At 33.3% G+C, this 24,027-nt stretch overlaps 1 protein-coding gene and 1 long non-coding RNA gene across 5 annotated transcripts in view; one reads left to right on the top strand and one right to left on the bottom strand.

Annotated features, from left to right (window-relative positions):
• The window catches only part of LOC309635829, a 501,182-nt gene that overhangs the window by 304,031 nt on the left and 173,124 nt on the right, over nt 1–24,027 (top strand). The gene's annotated exons all lie outside the window — the stretch shown is intronic.
• RTKN2 (rhotekin 2) overlaps nt 1–24,027 on the bottom strand; it is a 130,383-nt gene that overhangs the window by 45,082 nt on the left and 61,274 nt on the right. For 2 of the 4 annotated variants that reach the window (XR_014249009.1, XR_014249010.1), the window contains exons 10-12: nt 13,618–13,783; nt 9,395–9,502; nt 6,020–8,165 (exon numbers count right to left, since the gene is read on the bottom strand). Coding sequence is in view for 2 of the 4 variants with exons in the window: in XM_082407444.1 (XP_082263570.1) it covers nt 7,630–8,165; nt 9,395–9,502; nt 13,618–13,783 (810 nt within the window). In the remaining 2 variants the exon portion in view is untranslated. Of the gene's footprint in view, nt 1–1,137; nt 8,166–9,394; nt 9,503–13,617; nt 13,784–24,027 lie in introns of those variants that run through there. The other 2 variants (XM_082407445.1, XM_082407444.1) reach the window with 2 other exon arrangements.

The following is a 24,027-nucleotide window of genomic DNA, read 5'->3' as shown; positions in this document are numbered from 1 at the left end:
TACTGCCACTTTTACTTCAGCCATGCTAATCTGCTGGTTGATTCTTAACAACAGGCTAACTGCCTATCCAATCCATTCCTTTCCACAAACTTCCATGACAACTAATCTCCCTTAAATTTGAATGGTATAAAATTAAACTCCTCCAGGAGCCTGTTGGATAAATTGACTTCTATTCCACTTATTTCCCCTAGATTTGAAAAATCTGCCTATTATGACTTGTTCTCACAGCAAAGATATTCATAGTATATAATTTTGCACTGCTTAATTCATCATTTTAGTAGTAAAAAGATACAAGGCCTTTTGCACTTGTCGAAAAATTGCTGTGTAAAAGTTCTCATACCCCTCACGGATCTCTCATAGCACTTAAAATCAGATGCTTAATTGTGTTACACTGACTGTTCTTTTATATTGCCCACTGTTATTTTATGTATTATTTAATCTTTTCAACTAATTTTTTAAGTTCACTGATGGTAGGTATGGATTGTTTTAAATGTCTGTATACAGATATATTTATGTTATATACACAGGAGGCAAGTTTAAGCAGTAATCTATATTGATATTCTCTAATACAGTTGATCCCACCAACAACAATGTGAACTTCTCCGGAATAAGTATTCTTCTTAATCTTATAAACTCCAAGAGTGCATAACATAGGGTTCTTATATTAGGACAGTGAGTATATGGACATATTTTAGGTATCTCTTAAATTCTTATGTACTGTAATTCCAGTATGTTCTCATCAAGCAAAAAATAAAAATGGGACAAGGGTTATAATTTCTTTTAAGAATATATATGTATTGGGGCTTCCTTGGTGGCGCAGTGGTTGAGAGTCTGCCTGCCAATACAGGGGACACGGGTTCGAGCCCTGGTCTGGGAGGATCCCACATGCCGCGGAGCAACTGGGCCCGTGAGCCACAATTGCTGAGCCTGCGCGTCTGGAGCCTGTGCTCCGCAACAAGAGAGGCCGCGATGGTGAGAGGCCCGCGCACCGCGATGAAGAGTGGCCCCCACTTGCCGCAGCTGGAGAGAGCCCTCGCACAGAAACGAAGACCCAACGCAGCCAAAAATAAATAAATAAATAAAATTTAGAAAAAGAGTCAATTTGTATTTGTAACCTAAAATATTAAAAAAAAAAAAAAGAATATATATGTATGTATATACACATATCACACACATATATATCAGCTGTATCTTTTCATTCCTTTCTTTCTACATTTGTTTCACTCTACATGTAAGGTCGTAAAAACAACTGAAGGCCCTGGGCTATGTGTTACATGCATTATCTTATTGAGTAATCACAACTATCCTATGAGGTAAGTACTATTTCTAGCTTAAAGATTAAAAAAAAAAACAAAAAAAATCCCCAAACTTAGACGAGGTTAAAAAAAACCCAGTCCCATCACACAGCTAGGTCATGGCAGAGCTAGAATTTAATCAAGGTCTAATTCCAGAAATCACACTCTTAACTACCATGCAGTGTGACCCAGGGCAAGTCTCCTACATTACATTTGTTTAGTGGGGTTACTAGGAGGACTATTTTAAGGATTAAATGAGTTAATTCATGTGCTTAGCACAATACCTTACACATAATAAAAACACAATAATCCTCCCTCATTACTATTATGACAGGGTTAAAAGTCAAATAAGACATGCTCCCTACCCTTGAAAAATCTAACTTGCGGTAGGTGGCAGAATTTTTAAATGGCCCCCAAGATTTCCTGCCCTATGAATATGATATCATGCCTACGACTATGTTACATTATAGTCAAAAGAGATTTTTCCAGATGTAATTAAGGTTACTAATCAGTGGACCTTGAATTAATCAAAAGGGAGATTATCCTGGTGGGCTACATCTAATCACATGAGCCCTTAAAAGGCAGTTTTCTCCAGTTGACTGTGGATAGGAAAGTCAGACAGATTCAAATCCTCCTTAAGGAGAATTTGGATGTGTCAGGTTTAATGAGCTGTTGCTGGCTTTGAAGACTGAGGGGGCCACGTACAAGGACTGGAGGGTGGTCTCTAGGAGAGTGACCCTTGGCCAATCAACAAGCATGAGAAACTGAATTTTGCTGACAACCTAAAAAAGACTGGAAGCGGATTTTCCCAGAGCCTCCAGATTAGAGCCTAGCCTGGCTGACACCGTGATATAAGCCTTGTGGGATCCTAAGCAGAGAACCCATTGAAGCCCATCCAGACTTCTATTCCAAAGAAATGTGAGATAATGAAAGGGTGTTGTTCTAAGTTGATGGTAATTTGTTATGTAGGAGCAACAAATTCATAAAATTAATACATAGGGGAATACAGAAATACAAACAAGGACTTAGGCTATAAATAGAGGTACGTATAAAGCACGAGGAAGGAGTATAACTCCACCTAGATGGGGAGGTTGAGGAGGGTACAAAGTCTTTGTGAATTTAGTGGTGTTACCATTTTGAAGAATGAATAAAATTTGCTGACTGTGGGTTGAGAGGAGAATGCATGAAGAAGAGGAGCAGAAAAGGTATTCTAGGCAAAGAGAGGACAGCATAAGAAATGAAGAGCAAGTAGAAACAGCACAGATTGTTGAGGCAATGTCCAAAAGATGAGAGCACAAGAGGAAAGTGCCTAGAAGGGAATGGCAGTCGAAGCTGGGTTGTGATGTTTCCTGTAAACTGTGGAAAGCAGTTTGGACTTTGACTCTGCTAGCACTGGCAGCAGATTTTGAAAGAATCTTTTAAAATTAATTGAAAATATCTGGATTGAAGATTTGACAGGGTACATGTATGTATATGTATGTATATACTTCTACTTTTATATGTAATAAATATAAAACATATGTTTTAATACTTAAGGTGAATAGATGGATAACTCTTGATACTTTTTCTCCCCTTTAAGGTAAAATTAAAATTGCTGCAACTAATTAAGTTGAAAATATGTTTTCATTTGGCTAAATTCAACAAAAATATATCCATTCACACAAAAAAAATTTGTCTTCTTTTGAGTAAACAAAAATATATCTTGATACAACACTCAGAAAAGTATTCATTTTCAGCAAAATGATCTATTTTGATATCTTGCAACATGTTTATGATACAGCATAATTATGTATATATATAAGATCTTTTCAATCTATCTCTCCTTTAGTAGTTACATTAAGAGATTACCACATCTCTCAAAGCAAATTGCTGCAATTTAAAACACAATTTTAGCAAGATTTGGAATGACTTTGCCTATCAAACATGCCAGGATTGGTATTTTTTCCTATCTTGAGATAAATAAAAATGTTAATATTTCTTTAATAGTTAAATTTATGTTATTTGAACCTTAAGGTATTTTGCTTATCTGAGCACACTGATTAGCAGTCCTCTCTCCTTAGAGAAAGGGACGTTTCTTCTAAAAAGGAATGTTAAATATTTCTGGTCACACTACAGATTTAGAAGTAAAATGCTGAAATAATATATTTGAGCCAGGATTGCTCATTTCTCTCCCTCTTCCCTGAGGTGCTCCATGGGAATAAATTAAGTACTGAGGGAGGTGCATTAAAATGAGTCTCCTTGTGGCTAACAGCAGCTGAGTATCCTAGGTCCCTAATTTATTATCAGAGTAACTTAAGCTCTGGGGAAATTATGCACCACTAACCTAAAAACTAAGGTTACATCAATGGATTTTCAGAAGAGTACAGTGTAAGAGGATTATATACAACATTGTAATAAATGTAAGTTATACCAAGGCTATTGAATATTAGTCTTACAATAATTAGCACCAGCTGCTGGGTAGTATGTCTTTCTCTGTTTAACCTGATTTCACAACACTGTTTACGTCTATCAGTCTATAGCCCAGAGGGGGTACCTAAAGGAAAAATCTAGAAAATGTTTTCATGAATCACTTCTTCTAAAATATAGACGTTTTAATCACATGACCTTGGCTTCCTTATCAATCTCTAATACTTAAAAAAATATATATATGTATCCATGATATAATACTTTTTAATCCAGAAGCTTGACCCGCATTTAATTAAAAAATAAAAATTATAAACAATGCCAATGATACAAGTATGTCATAGAAAATAACATACCTGACCATATTTTCAACTGAAATCTCGTCTCTTAAAAATTCAAAGGTAACACTTTTCTAGTATTAACTTAGAATATGCATGATACAGAATAAACCATTTTCATTATAACTATTATTAGCAATGAAGCAGTTACACATAAACATGTAAACATTTACAAATAGTAATGTCTTTGAAATGTAAATGCAAAAAGTCAACTCTATCTACATTGTAGTTTAAGAGTAATAGAACACCAAAGACAACTATGAGAATATAAATGGTCATCAGTTAAAGTTTAATTACTGTTCAATAATTCACTCTTTAAAAAGACAACGAGTTTTGATAAATTCTAACCACAGGTACAGATATTTTTCCTGACAAAGCACTTCTCTTGCTCATGGTGCAGCATTCTATCTCTATCTAGTACGGTTGTTCCTCGTTCAAGGTAACACAGGTGATTACATTCAAATGGCATTTAACATAAACTACACCAAACTGCCCTATAATTTCATTTTGTACTGAATTAATTAACTTCTCAGTAGGTGGCTGAGGAGCTGAACATAAGCCTAAAGAAATACTTGACTGCTTAACCTACCTTACATGAATTGTCTCTAAATCAAGGCAGCTTCCATTTTAATAAACAGTAGCCGGTAAAATACATTTAGTAGGAACCTAAAGGGTAAAGATAAGGCATTTATAATAAATGGATTTAGTTTTCCCACGTACATGCACGTCCATTTAAAAGAAGTCAGGGGGCCACTGCAGACAGTTAGGGAGGATTTAACAAAACTAACCAAGAGTTGGCATGCCTGATATTTTTAAAGACTGTTTACCTTAGGAGGTGTGCATTTATAATAACAAAATGCTTTCTCTGTCCTTGCAAGATGTTTAAATAAAAAGCTCACTACTTTGTAGCAATTAAAATACTATCTTAATGATGTTTTAAGTAATTTATATCCCAGAGCTTGAAATGTAATTTTCTAAGATATTATTATCAGATCATCTGAATTATAATAAAATACCTATTCTTTCTATTACGTATCTCCAATTATAACATTATTATCAAGATCTGACAGCTAACTCCTTGTTTCAAGTTTATAGTCTTCATATATCAAGAAACAAATGAAAAGGACAAACAAGGAATGTAAAAAGCCAGCTCATAAAAAGCTGAAATGTTTTTATTACATGGTATATTTTTCTCTGTCATAAACTTCCGGTTTAGGAAATGAGAAAACAAATCGTTCTTTTGACAAACTCCTTGACAAAGTGTTTAACTCAGTATTTTTAGATTTTTGTTTAACTGTGGAAGGAAGAAAGGAAGAGAGAGAGGGAGGGAGGGAAGGAGGGAAGGATCCTTAACTTTTTATTATACCTTTCGCGGGGAGTGGAGAGCGGGGAGAACTAACATCTAATGAGTACCGTGTCAAAAGAAGTACAGCTGAAGACTACAGTCAGATTTTAAAGGCTTTGTAACATACAGTAAGATGGGACCCCAGAAACAGCCTAAATAATTTTGGGGGGAGGTGGTCCTTGGTCAGGCTTCGCCTAAATGTTTCTAGGAAGATGGGCTTCAGGCTTGTTTCAAAGTGCCCACTAAGGGCACAACTGCTAGGTAATTTCTCTAAGAACAAATTCTGTTTCCTGTACAACTTAAATCCTTCTTGATATAATACGCATAAGGAGAAATGACAAGAATATAATTTGGAAGTTTTAACACTGGTTTGTTCTAAGGAAGGCTTTAACTAAAAAAAACGAAAAAAACAAAACAAGAATGCTTAGATGCCAGTTTCAGAAACAATTTTTCCTGCAGCATCTTCTAGCTCAATAATTTAGTGGCAATGACAGTCAAAATGCTGTCAAAAACAGCAGTGAGGTTTACAAAATAAACAAAAATAATATCCATTAGATTTTTAATGTCATTTACTGAATTGGCAATCACAACTGAGATTTACGAGAGCCCTCTAGTTAGAAAAAACAAATTAATCCTACCTTTTTAGGTTTTCATACACTTGATTGTCTCTAAATTCTATCAGGCAAGCATATAGGATTTCCTTCTCATCAAATGCTATGTCTATCCTGGTGTCGCCAGCCACAAGAGACCTTTTGTATCATTACTCCCTTGAGTCCCAATTCTTACTAGGAGTCCTGGGTAAACACAAAAGTAACCTGGCAGTTACATCATTCTACATAAATGAAAAAAGACTCTGCTATCTAAAAATAATGAAAGGCTCCATTTAAATTAATGTTATTTTTTGTCAAGTGTTCATTTTACTTTGAAATAATGTAGTTCTGATCCAAATAGAGTTCTTACAAGCTTTAAAAAGATCTCTAGAGATTATACACAGGGCAGTAATTTAATTCTTGTATTTTCATTTGTTGCAATGACATTTAGGGTTCAGTGTGATTTGAGATTTTTAGTGCTGTTGCTGACACCTTATGGAAACTGCTTTATTTTACTTGGAAATTCTGATTAGATTTTTTAAATTGTCTAGCTGTTGTTTATAAGAAGCATAATTATTAAGAAAATGGATTTTTTTGTTCCTTTGAGGTATTCATTCTGTTGCTATTTATTCATCACTTGATTTCATAATCTTGTTTGTGTCACTATGATTAGTTGCTATGGAAATTACCTCCTATGGAAATGATTCCAATGTCATTATTGTAAGAGTATGACTTTTAATGACAAATATCAGTAGCAGACATGAACCCTTAACAAGAAAAAGGAAATCTAATTAAAATCTTTTAGATGGATTAATTCTGAAAATTATTATCATGGCCAACTTTTCTGATATTTTGAATCAGCCATCTGCTTTTTATATAAGTACTGAATGAATCTTAAGGTGTTAATCAGCTACTCACTTCCCCAAATGCCAATGTCACAATAGAAATTAGTACCATGCATAGAAAAGCGGAAGTAAAGTACATTTCATCTACCTGTTCCTTAAACTAAAAAATGTTTTGCTTTACTTATGAGAGTTAATGTCAACAGGATTTCAGGGCTCATCAAGGAAACAACTTTGAACAGCACATTACATATTCCCTTTAAAAATGAAGAATTTAATATTCCAAAATTTATCTCAGGAATCTGAAAGGTCACTGAGTTAACTAGTGAGTTAAACAATAGATGAGAGCCAGTGGACCATTAGATGAGAATTCCAGAATGCTAAGAAGAAATTTTCTTGGGTGGATTCTATAATTTGTGGTTTGAATAAAACTTTTGAAACATTCCATTAGTATTAAAATCCTCACAATGAGAATATGGCTCTTATTTAACACATTTTAAATTACTAGACAATCCCTCCCCAAAGAAATTTTAATGCTTTCTTCTGCCTAGTGCTTGTTCACTGCCTGGTACTAACTTAGGAATAAATTAACCCTTCCAACAATTGGGATATTGTCTAGAAACTGCCTCCTGCACTCTGCTAGAGAAATCCATTTCTTCATTATAAAACATTTTTTACACCTAATAGCTTATTAATTATTGATGTAAATCACTGTCATATTTACCTACATAATTACATATTACTACATCTATAGTGCTTCTGAATTAAGCCTCACAGTTACAGATTTTGTTAAATGTCTTAGACATTAAGGGTTTTCTACACGTGTGCCTGCAACCATGATCTAGGGTCCAAAATGTCTTTGATAGATTTCTGCCGTGGAGCTGGCACTGGCTTGGCTTCAAAATTGGTTTTAGTGTCTGTGTGCTCACCATCAGTTAAACTACTTTTCCTGGCAGGAAGAAGTTTTCGAGGAGCAGCCATTGGTTTCTGTAAGTGATGCATTAGGGTTGATAATTTGGTATCCAAAGGCGAGGTCTGAGATACACTTGTTTTTTCCCAGTTGTCCTTAACCAATTGATCCGTGTTGCTCTGTGTTTTTAAGCTGAATGCAGCTTTACCAGAAGGAGGAAGGGGAGCTCGTCTCTTTTTCCCTTTCCCATCATGTAACTGCTTGCTTGCAGGAGATAATACCTTTTTCTTGATGACAACTTGGTGATTACCATCAAAGAGTGTGGCCCAAGGAGGTGGTGAGGATTCTTCATGCTGACCAATAAGGAACTCTCCATTTGTCTGTTCAATTTTTTTTTGTATTATATCAGTTAAACTTTCAAGTTTTATAGGTGAATCAATGCCTGTAATAATTTTAAGAAAAAAATACATGGAAAAAAATTCAAAAGCAGTATATGCTTTGCCCAAGAAAGTTATTACAATATGTTATCTAAAATAGTTATCAAAAACAGACTAGGATAAGCAAGTGTTTTTTTTTTTTTTAATGTGTTTACTTGTAAAACTAACCAAACTAATGGAACCAAAAAATAAGGAGATCATGTACTGTGCACTGCACACGCACACACACACTTAAAGATATTCCTAAACAAATGTGTAAAATCCAGCTTTCAAAGGAGTGGAGCTACATCAGAATTTTTTTGAATTCTACAGGTTAAGTATTTCTAAAATATCTTTTGTTGGATTTAAAATCTATTCTGACTTCTAGGTAAGAGTGGATTCCCTTTTATAAAACCCTGATATGTAAACTGGGAAAATGTAACTGGATTAGTATTCTTTCAAGTAGACCAGCAGTCTCTGTAATAGGGGAAAAATCCAAAACAAAAAACCCATGGAAACAGAGTGAAGCCCTAATACCACTTTGGTTATCATCCTTGGGAAAAACAGAACACAGATAAACATCTATTACATGATATATTCAAATGTGTAAACTCAAATGTTTCATTTTAAATCCAACATTTTAAGGTATATGTAAGTGCAGGGACACTGGTGGAAAAATACACTAGAATTTAGCTCTGACTTGTGCTTGTTCACAACACTATTCACTGAGGCAGTCCCACAAAGACAAATACCCTTCAAAGTGTGGGAAAATGGAATATTAATGAGTCTAGAAATTTTAAATTTTCCAAAGTATTAAACTTAATCAATTTTTTGGCCTGAGATGAAAGGGTCCATTTATTAATATTCATTTATCAATGCTACTTTAAAACAAATTTAATAAAATACGGAAAAAATTACTGAACATAATTATATTTTAGAATCTCAAGTTTACATTTCAGAATTTTCATCAGCTACTCAGCTAATATTTATTTTCAGTGCACCCTTATTCATTTTGAAGCCTTAACATTTTTGTTTGACCTTAAGCATTCAAACTATGAAAAATGTGTATTCATTAATTTTGTATTAATTCATCTATTAAACATGAGTTCCTTAGACTATAATCATAGTCTTTTTTCATTCATTTTGACTGTGCCCTGAAAATTTTAGCATTTTAATGTCAACAGAATAAGCTGCTTGAGTAAGGACAATGTTGTTTTTGTTACCCTGCAGCTTAGAAAAGACAAACCCCACTTACTCATATCATGGTAGACTGAGGTTGCCTCTTTTGTCAAGAACAAAGGTGGTTTCCGTGGTGACATACTCTCAATTTTCATAAGTTCTTCACAACAATGCTTCCATTGGCCTAAGAAAGACAGAAAAAGGCAGGCTAGTTTAAAACATAAATGTGAAGATGTATATTTAATTTTCAACAGATATTAACACATTTTTTGCTTTGAAAAGTAAGTGAATTTATAAAGCATTATCTTAAAGAAGCTATAAAATCCTAGTACTTCCCATAATTTCAAAGTCTAAGTCTAGGCATAAAAGTACTCTATTTTAAATATAAATCTCTATGAACAGATATTAAGCTAAGATCTGTAGGCTATTAAATACTACACTACTTCACTAGATGGTCAATAACTAAAATCTCTGTTTACCGCAAGGTTTGTATAAATTCTCTCATTTTAAACATTAAATAAAAACATCCAGTATTTAAGACAGTTGAAAGGTAAAAATTAACTGAAATATAGTTACCTAGAAGGAAGTAGAAAAAAACGTAAGGAGTAGTGGTTCTCAAAAATGATTTTAACTTTGAAAATTTTAATTAAGAAATAAGAATTGCTTATATAAAAATGATCTCTTAAGATGATTATCATGCCCTTTCAAAAATCAGGAAACTAGAAAAATGCTGTATTTTCATTTTAGTTAGGGTATATAAAAACCTGTTACTATAAAGACAGATCACTCAAAATTCTAACTGGATCTAATCTGTTTTAGGAAGGACACTTTAAATAAAGCCATTAGGCATTCAGAATAATAAAAATACTCTTGAATAAGTTGTTTCAATTATTAAGTTAAAATTTAAAAGTGTGGACAACATTAATTTTTCTTGTAATTATGTTTTACTATGTTCATCTCAAAATAAAATTCTCAGATTTATTTCTCCTGAGTGGGTGTAAAAAAAATTTAACCTTTCTGTCTTTATTGTGGACCTGCATGCTGGGTAACAGCTGTGCTATAAACTATGTGTCTATATATTCATTATAAAAGTAAGTTATGGAGGTTTACCATTCTTATATTCTATCTTACATTAGCAGAAAAGTAAATGTAATATACACGTGCCTTTTAATACTGATTTATGATCTATATTTCTCTCTTATTAATTCTCAACCTCCATATTCAATATCCAACTTATTTTCCATGGCTTAAAAATTAAAGACACTTCATGTTTAGTCAAATTATCTATTTTTGTTGTTTTAAGTCTAATTTACTGTCATGTTAATAAGGTAATACATGCATAAATTTAAAATCCACCACCTAACAGTTAAGAAACATAAAAAAAACCTTTCACTATGCTTAGAAACATAAAAAATAGTTAAGAAACATGAAAAAAAACTTTCAGTATGTTTTATTACAATGCTAAGTATAGAATATGGTGAAAATTTCAAAATAACTCACACAGCAATTTATAAAGGGAATAAAATCTTGAGTTTGAGGCTTCAAAGGTTGTTCTGTAGAATTTAAATCTAGTAGGATCTGAGATCTGATAACTTATTCCTCCTTTCTACTTTTTTAGATGAATATGTAAAAGCCAGCCTTTCCTTCTTGGGGGCAGGAAAAAAAGGCCTTATCTACTGGGAAAGTAATGAAACACTAAACCAGCAAACAATTCTCTGTCAAACCTTAGACAAGTTATATAGTGCAGTATTTTTTTCTATATTGATAGATGAAAGCTTTTCATTGTTAAACTGATAGCAGAATACTAATCATGTTGAAAACTGGAATATAAAGCCACATTATCCCATGTATTACAGAGTCATAGGTATAAATGTGGTATGTTCACTGGTCAAGATGTTACAATTAAGCATTTATTTTACCAGTAAATAAATTTTACCATGCACAGGTAAATGTAATACTAATATGCTAACATAAAAATAAAGGCCCAATATGAAATATTAAATGGATACATTTTGTTCACATAAAATCTGTATATTGAAGATGTTTCCCACCATATTTATTGTTACAATGTTCCCAGTCATGTTAAGCTGCTTATTTAACTCAGTATTTATATTATTAAATATTTGAAAAAAATTTATCTTTGACTCACCATTCCTAGCTCTACCCTATTTGATCGTCCAAAGCAAGTGTCATTCCTCTTTTACATGTTTGTTAGCTCTCAAATATTAAAAATTAGCTATTCCCTCCCCCTTGCCTCCCAACCCTCACTCCTTAGGCTGTTCTTCCACAGGCTAAACACACCGAGTTCCATTAGTGTTTTCTCATGATTTCCAATTATCTCACCCTCATGATTTTATACTCTTAAGCTAAGTCAAGTAATTGAAATTTGTTCTAAGTATTAAATTACTGTTACTTTATTCTGCCCTGGATATCTATCCTCTTTGTTCTACAGATCATATTTCACCTCAGATCACAAGAGGCTACACTTATCACTAGGAGGGTAAAAATTTTAAAGTACAAGTCAATCTTCAGGATAGTATAAACCCTTCCATCTTTGCTTCATACCTTCATATCTTACACAATGAATTCTAAACAGCAAATGTAATAGAACGTATACTTTAAAAATTAGATAGATTGGCAGATTTTATCCCCAAAGCATTAAATACTAAAAAAGTAGCCAGACCTGAGAAACTAGTCGTCATCACTTTCTTATTACTTTGACAGTATAAAAATGTCATGAGCTTCTTATCCCTCTAAGTCCCTCTTTTAGCATGATAATTTTACATAATTTGGGGAATGAAAACATGAGATCATCTAATAGTAGTTGATATCCAGACTATAATATTCTGGCATTTTTACCTTCCTTTACTCCTCCTTCCTGTTTTTATCTACATAAAAATTATAAAATGCCAGAATCATTTCTAAAAGTAACACAGTCTTTTATAAGACAGACTCTCTAAATCAGAGCATTTAGGAAAGCAGTTAAAATTTTAGCTGTGATCAGCAAATGAAAGGAAGTTGTTGTCTTTTAAGTTACACACCTAAGATCAGCTGAAATTTTAAAATAAAGAAATGTAGCTCATGCTAATAAGCCTGGAACAAATATTTAAATATCTACTGAGTGCCAAAGGATAGTACTTAAGTAAAACAAGTTCTAAAGAATCCAAGAAAGCCATGGAGGGAGTCCTCTGGTTCCCTGCAATAAACCTGTAACCTTTTCAGGCCTCAATTTTCTCATCTTTAGAGCAGTGGGAAAAAACTTCTACCTCACTGGGTTGTTATGAAAAATAAATGAAGCCATATGGTATGTGGAAGGTAATCAATAAATTTAGATCCCTTTTCTTCCCCCTCCTCAACCATCAGTGTAATAACTGACCAGGCCATTGATCAGAGAAGACTTATAAAAATTAATCTGAGGACTGCAGATATTAACTGTTTTTAGAGTTCTCGGTAACAGCTCCTAAGATGTCCTAAAATATCTCCAGGATTATTTCTAGGAGTTGCAGAAATAACTTTCTATTGTTTGGAAATGGCTCTACTTTTCAGTTCTGTAGAAAAGTATTCTAAAGACATAAAATTCTGATTGAATCTACAGTAGGCTTAGTTTGCTTAGAAACAGCCATTATCAATAGTCTACATCTTCAATATACAATTTCAATATTTTCCTGTTGATAAAATTCCTCCTTAAATTGAGAATATTAGAACTTCACATATTTTACATACTAGGACTCTGTTACGTTACTATCACATTGTTTTTATAATCCATGCCATTGAACTGTATTATTGAAACTGAAAAACCATATGTGCAGTTAAAAAAAAAATCTCTTTGGATGATGTCCAAAATGATATAATAATGAATTGAGAGTTAACAGAAGCCTACATAAAAATGAATCTCCTTTTGAACATTTCAATATTTTATGATCATCACTACTCTAGAGAAGTCTTTTACTCCTCATGTAGCTTACTATCCATTTGATCAAACACACTGCCTTAAGTAGTTTGACCGAATATTTTGAAAAAATGTGGTCTAGTTGTTTTAGGGACCAGAAGAACTTAAAAGTAACAGGTAAGTATACTAGGAATTCAAAGGTATACTATACTATAATCAGTCATGCACTGGGGAAAGATGGAGAGAAAAAAGCATCAAGGCGTTGATGATATACCACCATTTTATTCAAGAGCATAACAAATTCTTGATACAAACTATACAATTATAATATAATCTTAATATTTGGATTGCTATGTACGTCCTTTCATGCTACATGAATATACTACTAGAAAATCCAAACGTCAACTTACTAAGATCAAAGAGATGCTGCCAGAAGGCTTCCATCCACTTCTGAAGATCTTCTCTGTTGTCAGCCGCAAAAATATGAGTTGTAGCTTGTCCAGCAACAGGGTTGATGACAGAGAAATTATGGATTCTTTTCTTTTTATCCTTATCCATTGCCCGAATTCTGGTTTCCTAAATATTAAGACAAAACTGTTGTTTTACAAGAGACTATTTCTGTAATGATCGAATAAATGTTTTATTGCTTAGCTACCATATTTATACCAGATGCAATTACCATCTTATTGCTGATCGTCTGAAATTTAAAATATGTAATTTTGAGAATTTTCAATATTCAAGCTCATATCTAGAAGGTTATTTTAAAAATGCTTGATATTAAAAATACTGAGTAATATTTCAAAGTATACGACATATAGCACTTATGTTAAATTACATGAGATTAAAACATAATCTCTGTGTTGATCTCTTAGTTTAAGTAGGAGTTTGCTGTCTTTTATATACGTCTTAAAATTTGCAATAAAACAAGTACAGCATGTTATAACTCTTGAGTTATGTTAACTATTTCAACAGTAATAAAATAGAAGAATCAGTAAAGTATGTTTCTTATTCTAATACTCATGCAAAGTATACAGTGTTATCAGTTAAAGCAGTAAAACCATAACTTAATGTTTACTACAGCAAACAGGCTTTCATCATTAACACTTATTTCATATGTAACATTCATTTACAAAGCTCATAGGTAAAGATCCACAAAGTAATATAACCTTTATAATGGTAAAAATTATTTTTTAAAATGATGAATGCAACATTTTACAACAAAGGCAATGGTTTCATACACGTTGATAGTCTAAACCTTTTTTCTGAGTGGCACTCGTTATGACATTGTGTGATCCTTCTTGTGTCTATGTGCAAAAGAGACTATTCCCAAGTCACACACAGGCACTTGCTAAGTCACATGATAAGCGAGCAACTACATGTAGTTTCCAAGGAATCGTGGAAAAGAAAGTCTGGAATAGACCTATCTATTAAGCAAAGATAGTGATTTGGCTGCCTGGATAATGATTGACATGACATTTTCTACAGCAATGCTGTTCGTTAGAAATATAATGTGAGCCATGTAAGTAACTTAAGATTTTCTAGTAACCACATTAAAAAAGGTAAAATGAAACTGGTGAAAATAATTATGTAATAATTAATTAATATATTATTTTAAAATAATGTTGTTTTTTTTTTAATTTATTTTTGGCTGTGTTGGGTCTTCGTTTCTGTGCGAGGGCTTTCTCTAGTTGCGGCAAGTGGGGGCCACTCTTCATTGCGGTGCGCGGGCCTCTCACTATCGCGGCCTCTCTTGTTGCGGAGCACAGGCTCCGGACATGCAGGCTCAGTAGTTGTGGCTCACGGGCCTAGTTGCTCCGCGGCATGTGGGATCTTCCCAGACCAGGGCTTGAACCCGTGTCCCCTGCATTGGCAGACAGATTCTCAACCACTGTGCCACCAGGAAGCCCAATAATGTATTTTTTGTAACCCATATATATTCAAAGTATTATTTTAACATGTAATTGATAAGAAAAATTTGAGATATTTTACATTCTTTTTTCACACTACGCCGCAAAAACCAGTCTGTATTTTATACTTACAACATATCTCAACTTGGTGCCAACTTACGCACATCCTAAGTGCCTAACAGCCACTGGTGGCTAGTGGCTACTGTATTGGGTAGAGCAGCTCTAGAGCAGTATGGTTAAGCTTACTGTAATGCGTGTAGAAGAATACTTGGCTAGCAGTTACAAAAGCTGATTCAGAGTGGGAAGAAATTCTTCACTTCATTGAGTCTAGCGTGAAGAAAGTCTGTGTGCAGATACACACACCAAAATACACATTTAATGATGTCTATGTGGACATTATAGAAGTAGGAAAGAGTTTGGAAGAAAAGCTGTTCATTCCCTGAAAACCAGGTAAATATGGGCAGGTGAACACCATACAGACATTACATAAGAAGTTCTTATCTGAAGGAAGTAACTCTTATTCAAAAATCACTTGAGAAAAAATGTATGCTATATAAAGTAGCAACATAACTTTGAAATTTTCAAGTATCCCAAAATATAAGGATTGATAACTTAGAGACAGTCTATCCTGTCATTTTTTAAAAAGCAGGAATGTGAGTGTCTTCAGAGGATTGTTAACACTTATGGCCAACGCTGTAATTTTATCATAATAGGGTCTTTTTATACTCCTTTATACTTTATACTCCTTGGTAATAAACTTTGTGAATTAACTTTTTAAAGTAATTACTTATACAGTATTTAAAAATGCTGCCTAAATGGCATCTTTGGAGCCTGATAACATGTAATCAACCTCTTTAAATATAAAGTTTATTATCACTAGCAGAGAATGACTTAAGCTCTCAGAAGCATCTTTGATATGCTTCTTTCAGACTAAATGAAAGCTGACTCAGAGATGGAGGGCTGGGGGGACAACCTTCTATTGCTGTTAGTATTAAAAAAAAAAAAACACCTAAATGATAAAATATGAAGTATTCTTGTTGCTGAAATTGTGATTCCCTCCACCCAAATCCATTTTAATACAAATTTCTGACTACCTTTTGTATATAGAATTAAAATGGATTCAACTTTTAAATAAGTTGAAATTTTTACAGATGAATAGGTACAATTATTAATAATACCAGGATACCATTTCAAACAAAAATAGCTATGTAGAAAATCTGACAAACTGGGTCATTTATATCCTTCTAATAGAAAATAATACAATAGTATATAAATACTGTACACTCCATTAACTCTGGTAACCATAAATACCGCTAAATTTTTACAACACGAGAGGTTTTTAAAAGGTGCAAATGAAACACAGATCATCTTAATTAACTTCTATATTTTATCATCCAAAATAATTTAACTAATGGGAAATTTTTTCAACCAAAAAAACTGCATGTCAAAGAAAAAGTGAGTAAACAAAATTTCTGATAATGTCAGAAAGTTCGTGCAATTTTTTTTTCACTGTGGGCAAAGTATCAATAATAGTGCTCAGGACTTCACTTCCCAAACAAGGAATGGATTAGAAAACACAAGATGAATTTTAGGACTGTTATCATTATGGGCTCACACAATGTATAGATGAGATAAGTATCTCCTCTCAGCAGGGTATGAAAGCAAGCAACTTGGTATTCTTGCCCCCATTATTTACACCAACTAAAATACTGCCTGGTACCCACTAAGTGACTGCAAAATATTTGATGAATAAATGAATAACAAAAGAATAACTCAGATAATGATAAAAAGTTTTACACTGATAGACTCAGATCCTAGAGATAATCCACAGTCCACTCTTTAAATTATAGATGAGGAAACGTGTTCTGAGATAAGCGTTCTCTCCAAGGTCAGCTTCTTGTTTTGCTTTTGTTAATTCCAAACCTTTTTAGTTGATTTGGGAGGCTTTAAAATCAACTCCTATTGATATGTAGATAGATTTGAGATTATTCACTATGAAATTTTCATCCTTGGCTGGCTCTACTTTTGTCAATCGGCACATATTGAACTACAACTTTCCACTGCATGAGACGATGGTTACCCCGAGAAGGCCAAGTGAAGTCAAGAAAAATACAATCTGAGAAGTCAATTTTGTAACAAAATATAATTAACTCTGAAGTCAAAGGAAAGTTTCTTCTAGGTTTTTCATTATTTTTGAATTAAAACTGTACTTCAACCTCTCCATTTCTGTGGTAATGGAAAATTACCAGATCAGAACTAGATTTATAAATTGTTTCCTACTTTACTTTTGACTCTATGACTTTAAAAATGTCTACTACATACCCAGATTATAGTTTCTAAATACTCTTTCCTACTAAAAGGAATCAGAGCTCTTTAGAGAAATGGCTTATCCCCAGCCTGGGCCAGGAAATATATAGGATGAGCCTGGAACATCTTGTCCTACCAGAAATCAAAGATTACTAGGGTTGTACCAAAAGGACTCAAAAGTAAACTTGAAGAGGCTTCCAGTAGCCAAGGATGGGACAATCTGAACATCAATAAGAATTACAATGGTAATGGACTGATGCATGAAAAGTCTTTAAATCCACAAATTCATAATGATATTTAAAAACTAACTCATTGGTCACCTCTGAAGGATGCTAGGGAACCACCTCATAGTTTTGGTAACTAGAATATAAATGCAAAAAATCAAGCCTTTATCCTGGCTTTCTTGTAAAAACTGTCCTTCAACCTAATAGCTGATGAAGTAGAGGTGTCCCAGCTAATAAATGAAGAAAGAATGTTAAAATAGCACCAGTTTGCAGTCCCTAATGAAATAAAGAATCTAAGCAATGTTCATCAGTGGATGTTAACATGAGTGGAAGACCCAGACGTTATTATACGCCTCCTGATAAAAGTACAAAGACATATTCTTACTAACCAACCAACAAACAAACTTAAATCTGATTCAAAAATAGAAGAAAAAAGATAACTTGAAGATGCAATCAGCAAATTCTAGACTCTGAAAAACTCTGTAGGATAAATGACCAAATTCCTTCAACAAACAAATTGTGTGTAATTGTGTGTGTGTATGTGTAGGGGAGAGAGAGAGCGAGAGAAAGAGGCGGGTAGAATAAAAGCCAACAGATTAAGAGATTTAAGAGAACTAATCAATCAACTGCAATGTATGGTCCTTATTTGGATCCTGATTCAAAAAGTTGTTTAAAAAATTAGAAGACTGAGACATTTGAACACTGTCTGGATTTTTGATGATATATTGACTTTATGTATGGCTATAAATTTTCTTAAGTATGGCAGTTGTAATATTTACAAGTAAAATGATATGATTGCTAGGATCTGCTTCAAAATAATCCGACGGTGGAGGAAATGTGTGATGGTACAGATGGGTTCATTTATACTATTCTTTCTACAGATTATCTTGAAATTTTTCAAAAAAACAATTAAAATATAAAATACAAGTACAAAAAACTAAGAGCCTGCTTTCTTATCTATAATGCAGGGATAATATTTCACTCACACCTTCCTCACAAACATGTTGTAAAGATAAATGAGTTCTTTGAAAGGTGTCTGGTCTAAAGTCTTGTTAATCAGGGATGAAGACAAAATTATTGATGGCTAAAAACAAGCTTTAGACCTTATATGTATTCTAATGACAAAGAAAGCATACCTTCTACAATATATATCAAGGAATGTTTGAAATATATAAAGCATAACCATAAATTAAACCAAGCATTAGGTCTGATTAGTATTAGCGATATAATTATTTTCAATTTATGTCAATGAAATCAGATGTAAACTCTTAAAGGAAAAGACTGCTTAAAATATTCTTTTTGCTGTATTTAATAAGGGACAATCTGAATAGGTGATACATGCATTAAGAGGACTAACATAATATGAAGAAAATCCCATGTGCTTCATGGTAATTTTACTTGCTAGGGTCCATGATAAATGTAATGGTTAAAAACAATTTCAAGACAATTTAACAAAGGACTGACTATCACACCAACTAGTGTTATTGACTTGTTTGGTACAGATTTTATTATTCATTAAAATGAAGTGATGCATATTATTTAGATCAAGAAAAGACTATTGATCTCAAAGACCCACATTTCTTTTCCATTCCACTCCCCACCCCACTGACAATGGATAAAACTTTGGCTAATAAAATGCTTTCTACAATGTATAGGAGATTCAGTGGCTCCAGTTAAGTACCCCTTATTGAGAATGTCTAGCTCAACAACATTCATAGGGAAGTTTTTTGAAGTTGAAGCAATCACTTTGAAGTAAATCATCCTTTCAAATTTGGATTGAAAAGAGGAGGGGGATAGCTTTTAGGCTTTTCTTTCCTTAATGTGACTATTTCCACAGATGGCGCCCTCTGAAAATTAATGAACTGACTTAGCCTTACAGGAAATGCCATTTAGAAGGACAAGAATTATAGTCAGAGAACAGATCCTGTGATCAAAATAGCAGAACTACTATTTATATACCTTAGCAACTGTAAAATTCATGTTTTCACATAATTTTTAAAGCAGCATTAAGCAAAATTATTATTTTCTAAATCATGAGAGGAGAAAGACAACCAAAAGAAAGAAACTTTGTATCTAATATTTAACATTATTAAGCATAAAAAGATCTTAGAGACCCAGCACTGGAAATACACTAAAAACTGAAACAAAAACACTATCCAACCAAGTTGGCATTTATCAATGATCCCCTTTATTTAAGAATACTCTAATAGTACATGTCCCTTAGAAATTTACAAAGTAAGCAAAATAATTAAAACATCTACCTTATATTTAAAAACCAAGTAATTTAAAACACTGAATAGACTGAATAGATTAAAATCTATGAGTTTATCATAATATTGGAGGTGGTGTGGGACAAGAGAAACGACACTCATGTGCTACTTCTGCAGGGGGTAACTCCACTCCAATACATATTGCCAATAACAATACAATGTCAACATGTAATAACACAACTCCTTACTCTGAAATTTGGTCATTAACATTAAACATTTACCCAGCCTTTTCAGGAAAGACTGTAATTCATTCCTAGTTGATAAGAAAAAGTCCTTTACAAAAGAATGCCGGCTAACACATACAGAAGGAAGGACAGTAGTAGAAAAACATGTGCAATCTCCAATGTAATGACCGATTCAGGTAAGGGCAATCAGTTCACTAAAACCATTATGTGAAAGATTGTTGGACAATAAAGATAGTCACACTGTGTCTAAGCATCATCTCATTGACTACTTGCTAATTGTAAAGACAAAAATTTACCTTTATAGTGGAGAGAGCTAGTGGTAACCACGTTAACCAAGTCATTAAACCTGGCATTGCCAATAGTAAGACACTTGACATCATATGCCTCTGAACAGAATTCTTCATAAAGTATTTGTTATTATCCATGAAATATTCTCATAATAATGTTTAAAATTAATTTAATCAAGCCCCTAGACCTAACTTACATGTTTAGAAGAAGTACAAAGGATGCACAAGCTTTGAATAGTCCTAGATTGAAAACAAGAGCTAAAAGGACATTTTGGAGACAATGGGGAAACTTGACTATGGACTGGATATTAGATGATATAAGAGAATTACTGTTAATTTGCTTAGCTGTGATAATGGTATTGTAATTATATATATATAGACACACATATACATAATTTTATATACACATATAAATTTATATAATCTGAGAGGCTCCTATTTTTAAAAGGTAGATGTTGAAGTATTCAGGGATGAATTATCAATGTTGGAGACTTACGTTCAAATGGCTCAGCAAAAAATATAGATAAGAGACTTTATAAACTTTCAGCTAAACAAAACAAAACTTTCAGCTATAAGATAAATAAGGTCCAAAGATCTAACATAAAACATGGTGACTACAGTTGATAACACTATTGAATAAGTGACATTTGCTAAGAGAGTAGACTTAATGTTCTCATAAAAAAGATTAAAAAAACTATAATCCAATAATGATTATAGTAATGATTACACAACTGTATATTATTTGTCAAAGTTATCAAACTGTACCCTTAAAACTGGTGAATTTTATTTTATGTAAACCATACCACCGTAACAGCTGATTAAAAAATTAAATAAAATATAAAGTGCTTAAACCCCTCCCAAAAAAAGAAAAATAGATAAAGCAAATATGACAAAATGTTAACAGTTGAATCTGGGTGGTATACAAGTGTTCACTGTAGTATTTTTTTCAACTTTTCTATAAATTTGAATAATCTTATAAGCTGAGAAAAATAAGTAAAAATTACTTTAATAGAAGATATAATTAGATAACAGTCATGTTTTTAGAAGGAACAAATAGATTTCTTGACTGAGATGGTGTTTGACATAGTTAAATAACGAAACCAGTGGCATTTACTATTAAGAGTGAAGTTTTCAGGTGAATGGAAGGGCTCAAAGGAAACCTGAGATAAAAGTAGGAAATGCTCCAACAACACATTAAAAGGATCATACACTATGATCAAGTGGGATTTATCTGAGGGATGCAAGGATTCTTCAATATACACAAATCAATCAATGTGATACACCACATTAACAAATTGAAGAATACCATATGATCATCTCAATAGATGTGGAAAAAGCTTTTGACAAAATTCAACACCCATTTATGATTAAAAAAAACTCTCCAGAAAGTGGGCATAGAGGGAACCTACCTCAGCATAATGAGGGCCATATACGACAAACCCACAGCAAACATCACCCTCAACAGTGAAAAACTGAAAGCATTTCCTCTAAGATCACAAACAAGATAAGGATGTCCACGCTCGCCACTTTTATCCAACACAGTTTTGGAAGTTCTAGCCACGGCAATAAGAGAAGAAAAAGAAATAGAAGGAATCCAAATTGGAAAAGAAGAGTTAAAACTGTCACAGTTTGCAGATGACATGATACTCTACATAGAAAATCCTAAAGATGCTACCAGAAAACTACTAGAGCTCATCAATGAATGTGGTAAAGTTGCAGGATATAAAATTAATACACAGAAATCTCTTGCATTCTTATACACTAACAACGAAAGATCAGAAAGAGAAATAAGGAAACAATCCCAATGACCATTGCATCAAAAAGAATAAAATACCTAGGAATAAACCTACCTAAGGAGGCAAAAGACCTGTACTCAGAAAACTATAAGATACTGATGAAAGAAATCAAAGATGACACAAACAGATGGACGATATACCATGTTCTTGGATTGGAAGAATCAACATTATCAAAATGACTATACTACCCAAAGCAATCTACAGAGTCAGTGTAATCCCTATCAAATTACCAATGGCATTTTTCACAGAATTAGAACAAAAAAATTGTACAATTTGTATGGAAACACAAAAGGCCCTGACTAGCCAAAGAAATCTTGAGAAATAAAAATGGAGCTGGAGGAATCAGGTTCCCTGACTTCAGACTATACTACAAAGCTACAGTCATCAAAACAGCATGGTACTGCCCCCCAAACCAGAAATATACAGCAATGGAACAGGATAGAAAGTCCAGAGATAAACCCACACACTTATGGTCAACTAATCTATGACAAAGCAGGCAAGGATATACAATGGTGAAAGGACAGTCCCTTCAATAAGTGGTGCTGGGAAAACTGGACAGCTACATGTAAAAGAATAAAATTAGAACACTCCCTAAACCATATACAAAAATAAACTCAAAACGGATTAAAGACCTAAATGTAAGGCTAGATACTATAAAACTCTTAGAGGAAAACATAGACAGAACACTCTCTGACATAAATCAAAGCAAGATCTTTTTTGAACAACCTCCTAGAGTAATGAAAATAAAAATAAAAATAAACAAATGGGACCTAATGAAACTTAAAAGCTTTTGTACAGCAAAGGAAACCATAAACAAAAAGACAACCTACAGAATGGGAGAAAATATTTGCAAACAACGTGACTGACAAAGTATTAATCTCCAAAATATACAAATAGCTCATGCAGCTCAATAACAAAAAAACAAACAACCCAATCAAAAAATGGGCTAGCACAGGTGACTCTACTCAATACTCTGTAATGACCTATATGGGAAAAGAATCTGAAAAGAGTGGATATATGTATATGTATAACTGACTCACTTTGCTGTACAGCAGAAACACAACATTGTGAATCAACTATACTCCAATAAAAATTAAAAACAAAAAAAGAAGTAGGAAATGCAAAGGGAAAAGTTTCTAAAGAGAAAGGGCAGGAATCAGTGCTGGAATCGGCACTGGAGAAAATTAAGACAGAAATATTGCAAAGCTACAGAATGTAACACTTTGTCATCAGTTTAATCTTTGAGATAAGCAACTAAATTATATTATTCTTCCCAACCTTAACCTTACCTCATGGTTTAATATTAAAATTCTTTCTGGTAGTTTAGACAAAAGTCATATTCGATGGAAGAGATATTTATGTCATCAGTCCTCAGGGTCAAATACAGCCCACGCTGTCCCCCCAAGTCTAAGGTCGAGTCTATACACATTACTAGACAAACCATTTTCCAGTGAATTTGTATAGCTCAATAGTGGAGCCACCACTGGGATTTCTAGGTACGCTGATTTCAGTCATCTTAATAATGGAGTTGATTGACTACAGAATCCCATCGGTTGCCAGGCCATCGGCTTTTATTACCACAAGGAAAAATGAGTCAATTGAAAAAGGTCAATTTAGTCAGGCCATGTAGATCCTGTTAACTACTTTTCTGGAATTAGACTCTTGTCATCAAATAAGAAAATACAGATGCACTGACTACAATAACAGAGGAGTTCTATTATAACTGTCCTCTTAAATTTAAATGGTAAAGATTCAGTACATGCCTAAGTCCTTGCCTACAGGTAACTTGCCTTTGGACTCAGAACTTCATTTCAGAGCTACTTTTTACTTTCAAAACTGATTCA

Source organism: Balaenoptera borealis, assembly GCF_965194805.1.
Source record: "Balaenoptera borealis genome assembly, chromosome: 10".
In the NCBI taxonomy this organism is placed as follows: Eukaryota; Metazoa; Chordata; class Mammalia; order Artiodactyla; family Balaenopteridae; genus Balaenoptera; species Balaenoptera borealis.
Note: the sequence above shows the minus strand (reverse complement) of the source record. Positions and strands in the feature narration are given on the sequence as shown.